Source organism: Bombina bombina, chromosome 1 (assembly GCF_027579735.1).
Source record: "Bombina bombina isolate aBomBom1 chromosome 1, aBomBom1.pri, whole genome shotgun sequence".
Classification (NCBI taxonomy): Eukaryota; Metazoa; Chordata; class Amphibia; order Anura; family Bombinatoridae; genus Bombina; species Bombina bombina.
Window position 1 is genome coordinate 849,609,350 of NC_069499.1, and position 9,689 is coordinate 849,619,038.

Genomic DNA, 9,689 nt, shown 5'->3' on the forward strand with positions numbered 1-9,689 from the left:
TATTTTTTTCAAGCAAATTAAAAATATCCCCCAATTGCCCCGACTTACCCCCTTAGCATCGCTAGGTTCTCAGCTGTGTCTGATGGTATGAGAACGATGCTCCCATTGGAGCCTATAGAAGCGAGCTCTGGCATTGTGCTCAACTTGTAATGTGCGCTGGTATTACTCAGTGGAGCGCAAATATCACGTTGGCGATATTTTGCGCTCCACTCATAATCTGGTCCTAAGAAATAACTTGTATATGATTATTGATACAGATATATACATACTGTAATGACTAACCCCACAGAGAAAAGCTTAAAACTACTAGCTATTATGTATGCAAAAAAACTAAGCAGGAACCTTCCCTCTATGTCACACTGTGTTATTTAAAGAAACATTACAATAGATACAGTAGATCTACTAAATAAGAGCATATTATAATTGCTGAATAGTTATATTGGTTGAACATAAAGTCCAACATATACAACAGGTAGATTAGGGCATAGGGGATGAAGATGAACCAGTATACTGTTTGGTCTGATTGATATAATCAGTACCATAATGGCAAATGGTATAAATCAGGAACCCTTCTAACAGCTACCATGCCGTCAGTATCATATAGGAAGTGAAAGTATATAAACCTTCTAAAAACATATTATAATTAGATACTTCTCTACACTGTAAACTGTCTGTGTTACTGCTAAACTTAGCATAGTTAATGCTATAATACATTAAAGTCCTTGACTTGAAGTCCCCTAAGCCCAACATTACTAGAAAACCTGGATTGCATTAGGAGAGAGATGTAATATTATTATGCCCGAGTCACTTAAAAATATTAGGTAGTTCTAGCAGGATTTGTTAGCATTGACTAGCATAACTGTGTAGTATCTTATAGATTATACACATTATTGACAGAATTCTATGTACCAATAACCATAGTATCAAAAAATAAGAAAACAGCAGCTAAGCTTCATAAAGATATTTAGCTAAACGTACAGTAACATGACAATCAGCAGCGTATAGAAGTCTAAGCATTCGGTAAATAGGCAAAAGGTCGACAGTACCAACTGTTGCCAAGAGGATAGATATTTATGTCAACAGCTCAGATGAGGGCTCTGGTTGGATCAATGTATTAAAGGGACAGTCTACACCAGAATTGTTATTGTTTTAAAAGATAGATAATCCCTTAATTACTAATTCCCCAGTTTTGCATAACCAACACAGTTATATTAATATACTTTTTAGCTATGTGATTACCTTGTATCTAAGAAACTTCTGACAGCCCCCTGATCACATGAATTTTTATTTATTATCTATTGACTTCCATTTTAGCCAATTAGTGCTGTGTTGTGCTGACTCTTAAATAACTCCACGAGTGTGAGCACAATGTTATCGATATGGCTCACATAAACTAGCAGTCTCCTGTTGTGAAAAGCAAATAAAAAAACATGTGATAAGAGACTGTAGCAGCTTAGAAACAGGCAGACATTTAGAGGTTTAAATGTTGTAAAGTATATTAATATAACAATGTTGGTTGTGCAAAGCTGGGAAATGGGTAGTAAAGGCGTTATCTATCTTTTTAAACAATAACAATTTTAGTGTAGACTGTCCCTTTGTTCCCTAAATTTGTCTACTCTGGAACCAGTATTGTCAGTTCCAAATTTGCCAACCTCTCGGTCACACTCCAAACTACTGGGATGCAGTAATTTCTTGGCCTGAGGGCACCTTCTCAAGATCCGATCAGCCATATCCAGAACCAGAATTTATTTATTGCGAGCCTGCAAAGTGCATGGGCACAAATTACAAATGGCTGGTTATTGCTACTGCGAGCTCGCGGTAGCAATTAGCGCTCAGAAATTTTCTACCAGTGCCCCAGATGCTCCCAAAATAGAGGGTCTTTTATTTTTTTATGAAAATAAAAATGTAGCTTATGAAATAAGCGGCTATCTTGGTCGCGGGCCCAAAAGCATCCCCTGAAAATGAAAAAAATGTGATAATAGACGTAAATTAGAAACTTGTTTAAAATAGCTTACTCTATCTGAACCATAAAATACAAATTTTGGGTTTCATGTCCATTTAAATAATGATAATAATAAGAATGTTCCAACTGACATTTTGATTTACATTGCTAGGTTATGTGCCGTGGCAGAAGATGAGTGTTACACAAATTAATTAATACACACTACTAGGAAGTCTTGCAAAGTTAAGCTTGCATGTTTAAAAGAAAGTGGTACAATTTTTATGGGTATAAATTCCTGTGAGAGAACAAAGGAAGTAGTAAGATACGCTTGAAGCTATACTCCTGTATGCAAAAGTCTTCTTTTAAAGGGGCATTAAAATTACCTTTTATACATGCATTGCAAAAACACCTGCATATACAATAAATATTTTCTAATAATTTAAATTAGTAATTATATATATATATCAGGGGCGTATTTAGGTTTTGTGCTGCCCTAGGCACTCAACATTCTGCTGCCCCCCCACCCCACCCCAGGTTTAAGGCCTTTTTTTAGACGTAATATTTTTGGGGCAGGGTGTAAAAAATAAAAAAAATAATGTCTTTTTAAGTAGATGTTCACCAGGGCTTGCATTCACTCTGGTCACACACACATATATATAAAGTGTTTATATCAGAAAAAAATATCCTTCACTGTTTGATAGTTTGTCAGTAGGTAGTTGTTTAACCTTAAACATCTTCTTTGGTGATTGACAGTTATTTAAGCAAAATATCTGCTTGGATAAATATGTAATGGATATACAAACTGGCCTTTAAAAGTGCTTAAAAAATACAACAGTAGTTAGTAGTAGATACAATCATAATAAAGTATATACTTGTATTGTTTCTGAATGTATTAAATGCATACAACATATTTTTAGTTGTGTTTTAAGTCACATGGTTGTATAGATTCAGCAATAAATACTTATTCTTTGCATGTATGACAGATAGACAAACAGTAAATTTACAAGTATTTAGTGACTAATCCGTTTAAGTATTTTAATGCCTAATGAAGATGTATTGAAGGGAGAAAGGCATATGCTGTTTCACAGTGGTCACGGTGTAGTGCACACTGCACTGTGTAGTCTGTGTGAGTCTCAATCACGCGGTGGAGCCTGGAAGAATACCGCATTCCCTCTCAGTCCAGGCCAGGCTGCGCAAGTGAGCTCCGCCTCCACTGTCACCACGTCATGCGCACCCACATACAATCCCATAGGATAGCAATAGCCGGGCCCTGGTTGATTTAGCCACCCGGCCCTGAGTTCAGTAGAGTGGCCCTAGGGACTCAAAATTCTGCTGCCCCTTAAAAATCTGCTGCCCTAGGCACCGGCCTTGTTGGCCTATGCCTTAATACGCCCCTGATATATATATATATATATATATATATATATATATATATATATATATATATATATATATATATATATAAATAAAATCAATGTAAATATTTGCATAGGAAATTAGGATATCTAGGCAAAAATCCCCGCTTGCTTTATCCCCAGAAATAACTCATGTACAATGTTTTGGATTACTATGAATTACAGCAGGAGAGGCTGCAACATTACTGAAGAAGGCCTCTGATTATAGTAAACAAACCCCAAAAGTACACCTACAAGGAAGGCGAACAAAGACATGTCTAAAGTCCCTTGGACATAGCAGCTTGCAGTTCCCAAAGGATTTGGCATTGACTGATGACCACCTCAGAGCAGGAACAGCAGGAGCAGCAGGAGCAGGCAGCAACATTACCGAAGTAGGCCTCTAGATATAGTACATAAACCCCAAGAACACACCTTCAAGGAAGGTGAACAAACATGTGCCTACTCGTCCCTTGGACACAGCAGATAGCTGTTCCCTAAGGATTTTGTATTGACTATTGACCACCACAGAGCAAGAACAGCAAGAACAGCAGGAAGCAGCATTACTGAAGTAGTCCACTGGATATAGTACACAAGTCTTAAGAATATCCCTACAATGTAGGCGAACAAACTTGTGCCAAAACTCCCTTGGACACAGCGGCTAGCTGTTCCATAAAGATTTTGTATTGACTGATGATCACTACAGAGCAGGAAGGGCAGGAGCTAGAGGAGCAGCAGGCAGCAGTGTTACTAAAGCTGATTATAGCAAACAAACCCCATAAATACACCTCCAAGAAATGTGTGCCAAGACTCTGAATTCCTGTTGGACACCTTAAAGGGACAGTCTAGTCAAAATTAAATTAAACGTTCATGATTCAGATATGGCATTCAATTTGAAACAACTTTCCATCTTACTTTTATTATCAAATTTGCTGAAATACGGAGGCAGTCTGCAGAGGCTTAGATACAAGGTAATCACATAGGTAAAAATTGGGGAATAGATAATAAAGGGATTATCTATCTTTTTAAACAATAAAAATTCTGGAGTAGACTGTCCCTTTAAACTAGACCAGTGTTCAAAATCAAAACTAAAATTTGGATACTTCTCTTTTAGCAAGTTGGTCTATGATACACAGCCCACGTTTAACTGAGTCTGAATGCACTTGTCTAGTTTCTATCATGTTACCTCTTTCCCTTCTCTCCTCTAAACTATACATATTTAGATCATTTAGTCTTTCTTTGTACATTTTAAATTCAAGACCATGTACCATTTTAGTAGCCCTCTTTTGGACAGTTTCTAGTTGATGTATATATTTCTGGAGATATGGTCTCCGGAACTGTATACATTATTCAGGATGAGGCCTAACTAGTGATCTGTAAAGTGCCATACACACTTTACTATTTTTTATGCTAATATCTCTCCCAATGCAACATTGTTTACCAAATTTTAAATAATCTGAAATAATAATTCCCACGTCCCGTTCCTCTCTCGTTACAGTCAATAGCCATAATGCTGCATTCAGCCCTTAAGGCTTCTAAAACCTGTGGCCCCATGTGCAACAATGTTGGTCTTAACTGTTGATAAGCATAACTAGCGATCTGTAAAAAATAAATTTGGGGGGGTCTTAGCCTAATACACAGACTTATAATTTGCTTATGCATATGCAATGGTTTTTTTTCTTTTATGTTCACATGTATTGTTTTGTCAGTCCAGCATGGGCAAATGCCCATAAAATGAAGAAAGAGTTACATTTATTTTAGAGTTAAATTACAGGAAAGGGGGATAAATAAAGAAAGTATATTGCAACTTTTTTACTACACATGAGTAAACATTTTTTATATATATATATATATATATATATATATATATATATATATATATATATATATATATATATATACACGATCTCAAAGTGTTCCTGTCCCTTTAATAAATCACAAATGTTTCACAACTGCACACCTCAGAACAACAACCACAGCTCAACAACAACAAAAAAGAGGAAGATGTTAGGACACCATATACGTGATAGTTAAGAAATGCTTTTATATTTATTTACTCACAGCTCCAAGAAGATATAGTGATGTATATCAATGTATCTTTTTCTTTCAGTATATACAGAAAATCAGAAAATTCTTTAGCAACAATATGCAGTTTCTCTATGTATACAGTCAGTAGATACTAAAGCTGCTGTAGTTAGTGACATCAAGTAACTGCACACACTTATTATCTCTTTTCCCCATTGTAGTTTAAAAGCAATCTGCATAAGTATGTTATAACAAAGGAGACATTCGCTATGTTAACCTGGAATGCATATATATATATATATACAAAGTATTTACAGAGTTCTCTAAAGCCTGTTAAATAAAGTTAAAATAGCCCAGTGATCTTTTACACTGGTGTTATCTTTGTATCATTTTTTTTCTGCTTTTCTTTTACTCATAGGATTGCTACCTACAGCAGTGATCCAGGTAAAGCTACCTTCATATCCAGGTCCTACAGTTCTTGTAGACCATATGCCAACTTCATACCTCAGATGAGACCACATTGCCTGCAGCCCAGTCAGTTATATGCCCCTTTTAGAGCCATTTCTCAGTAACACCTGTTGGTTATATGCCCACATCAGACTCCTTTCTCTATGTGTGCGCTGCAAACCATGTGTCCACATCAGATATCATATAAGACCCAATCAGTTTTACTACATTCATTTTACTGGACACATAGCAACCCGGTACATGCACAGAATTGAATGATTTGGCTGATACAAAACTTTTAGTTACCAATCCACATTAAACAGACATTAAACAACGCTTACACTATTACACCCTCCCTAGAGAGACCAGACACTAAATGATTCTTTAGTCTAATCATTTTCAAGCTAGGAGCCTCATACTGACCTGCAGGCTAGCTGTTCCTCTGTCATCATGGCAGGTGTCATTGTAGAATAGTTCCCTTCTGGTCCGTTTGTCTCTCTGCCTGTGAGTGCCAGATAATATCTGTGGCTTATAAAACAAGGAAGTTACAGTTCTGTATTTAAATATGGGTGTTACCAGAGCACTGACTGCTGCTGTAAAATCCCCACAGTATGGCCAAATCATAATAACATGTAGCAGTGATGTGTTTACACAATCTTGTAACTCATTGTGTGTCTCCCTGTTTAACATAACTGTACCGCTCACTGACTTTTACTGTGTGTCTCAATTCTGACAAATGAGTTAACATAGCTAATTCATTAACAGCAAAAGAGGATTTTCTAGTTCTGCTACATTTGCTTATCTTTATGGTTAAGTATGGGAATTATAAGTAATTGATATAGGGCATCACTGTATACATCATAATTAAAGGGACATTAAACCCTAAGGCCTAGATTACAAGTGGAGTGTAAAAATGGTAGCATTATGGTGCGCTAACAATGCTAGAGCTCAATCCGTATACCGTATCCCTTTAAATCACTATTAAAATATATATAGAGAGAGAAAGAGAGAGAGAAAGAAAGAGAAAGAGAAAAAGAGAGAAAGAAAGAGAGAGAAAGAGAGAGAGAGAAAAAGAGAGAGAAAGAGAGAGAGAGAGAGAGAGAGAGAGAGAGAAAGAGAGAGAGAGAGAAAGAGAGAGAGAGAAAAAGAGAGAGAGAAAAAGAGAGAAAGAAAGAGAGAGAGAGAGAGAGTGAGAGAAAGAAAGAGAGAGAAAAAGAGAGAAAGAAAGAGAGAAAGAGAGAGAGAGAGTGAGAGAAAGAAAGAGAGAGAAAAAGAGAGAAAGAAAGAGCGAAAGAGAGAGATAGAGAAAAAGAGAGAAAGAAAGAGAGAAAGAGAGAGAAAAAGAGAGAAAGAAAGAGAGAGAAAGAGAGAGAAAAATAGAGAAAGAGAGAAAAAAAAGAGAGAGAAAGAGAGAGAAAAAGAGAGAAATAGAGAAAGAGAGAGAGAGAGAAGGTGGTTTCCTAATAGCGCATCCATAGGAAGTAATCCACATACATGTAGTGAAAAAAGGAAAAAAATGTTTCCTATATTAGTACTGTGTTTTTATGGAACGAATAATAGATAATACCCGCTCACCTGTAGTTAATGAAGAGTTGAGGAGTAAAAGATACGTTTTGGTTTCGGATGTATAAATTCCAGTGTTAGACCGCCATACGTTTTTCTTTTTTCTTTCTCCTTATAGCCAAGCTCTAGATAAATTTGTAAACCCTAAAATCACTCACTGTTAGTGATAAAGTGAGCAAGAAGGAGGGTTTCCTACATTTCTGACTTTTGGAGTCAGAGATAGAGATGGCTCATCACTATAAGGAGAAAGAATAAAGAAAAACCTATGGAGGTCTAACACTGGAATTTATACATCTGAAACCAAATCTTTTACTCCTTAACTCTTCATTAACTACAGGTGAGCGGGTATTATCTATTATTCGTTCCCTAAAAACACAGTACTAATATAGGAAACATTTTTTCTTTTTTTCACTACATGTATGCGGATTACTCCCTTTGGAAGCGCTATTAGAAAACCCCCTACTCTATCCATTCAACAATCTTTCTCACTGAGGTAAAGGTGAGAACCCCCTAATAGCAGCATCTAGGGTAGGCTACATTTATATAAATATATTGAATTTAATTTTCTGGCGCTATTTCTACCCGCTCCACATTCTATACACACACATATATATATATATATATATATATATATATATATATATATATATATATATATATATATATATATTACATTTAATATTTATATCTGTGCGTAAAAAACTTTATTTTCTAGCTCTAATGCTCACGCTATTCATTCAAAGAATACGGGGCGTTAAAAAAAAAATGTCTGCCACGCTAACATTCTCTGGGTAAGATTATTTTATTATTTACCTGTAATAGCAGACTGTGTGCTTTTCTTAGCACAGGGACACAATAAGGATAGCGCTCCCTGCAATATCCATAGCGCTTCACTTGTAATCTCGGCCTGATCAAATACTAGACAGAATAATGTATATAAGCAAAAGATTAGTCTGAGAACAATATGCAGATGTGATTTTTAAAAATACTACTTGTTTAAATTTTGAAAAGATAAGGTTCAAAGGGACATAAAACCCAATTTTTTTCTTTCATGATTCAGATAGAGAATACGATTTTAAACAACTTTCCAATTTACTTCTAGTATTTAATTTGCTTCCTTCTCTTGTTATCATTTGCTGAAAGGTTTATCTAGGCAAGTTCATGAGCAGCAGATAACCTAGGTTCTAGCTGTTGTTGTTGTTGGTGGCTGCATATACTGTATATATTGAATGTGATTGGCTCACCCATATGTTCAGTTAGAAACCATTAGTGCATTGCTGCTCCTTCAACAAATGATACCAAGAGAATGAAACAGATTAGATAATAGAAGTAAATTAGAAAGTTGTTTAAAATTGTATTCTCTATCTGAATCATGACAGAAATGACCCTTTAAGTTTTAGTGTCCATAAAGCACTGGGTGCCTTCATGCTGTAACCAAGGTTTCCTTTGTAGCTGAGACCAATTTGTGACTGTTATAAATTAGTTACTAGAATATGTAATTAATAAATGTGTGAAATAAAGCAATGTTTAATCTGGGAGCTGCACTTCCACTTGTCACAGGATTTGGAAAGCCCATAATTTTCTGAAATAAATTACACATTTAAAGGGACACTAAACCCAAAAATTTTCTTTCATGATTCAGGTAGAGAATACAATTTTAAACAACATTCCAATTTACTTCTATTATCTAATTTGTTTAATTCTTTAGATATCCTTTGTTGAAGAAATAGCAATGCATATGGGTGAGCCAATCACACGAGGCATCTATGTGCAGCCACCAATAAACAGCTACTGAGCCTATCTAGATATGCTTTTCAGCAAAGAATATCAAGCGAATGAAAAAAATTAGATAAAAGAAGTAAATTTAAAAGTTGTTTAAAATTGCACACTCTTTCTAAATCATAAAAGAAAAAATGTGGGTTTCATGTCCCTTTAAAGTAAACACTTTTCTGTTGAGTTACTATAGAATAATATAAGCCGCGTGATTTTAAAACAAATTAACATCCTTTTTACTGTTATTATTTGTCAACGTATATGTAGCAGGATTAGCCTTCAAAAGTCAGTAGGGTGGCTTTCATGTTCTGATAATTAGAAATTGCTCAGCTTTCAAAGCTAAATTACACAAAGAGAGCAAAATAAATAGTGAAAGCGTATTGCAAACTTGTTTCATTATGCATAACTACAGAATTTATATAAAAATTTTCAAGGTGTTTACTGTCCCTTTAAATTGTTAATTACTTGGATTTATAAGGCAACAAATGGTATTTTGGATAAATACTGAATATGAGTGAAAATACTAATAACAAATTATCCTGCTAAGG

General features: G+C 35.3%; 1 protein-coding gene across 2 annotated transcripts in view; it reads right to left on the bottom strand.

Moving 5' to 3' along the window:
* Positions 1-6,314, bottom strand: part of SNX20 (sorting nexin 20) — a 108,335-nt gene extending 102,021 nt beyond the window's left edge. The window contains exon 1 of one of the 2 annotated variants that reach the window (XM_053699486.1): positions 6,229-6,314. In XM_053699486.1, the coding sequence (XP_053555461.1) occupies positions 6,229-6,269 (41 nt within the window). In that variant the 5' untranslated portion in view covers positions 6,270-6,314. The remainder of the gene's footprint in view (positions 1-6,228) is intronic. The other variant, XM_053699487.1, reaches the window with a different exon arrangement.
* Positions 6,315-9,689: the final 3,375 nt, after the last annotated feature.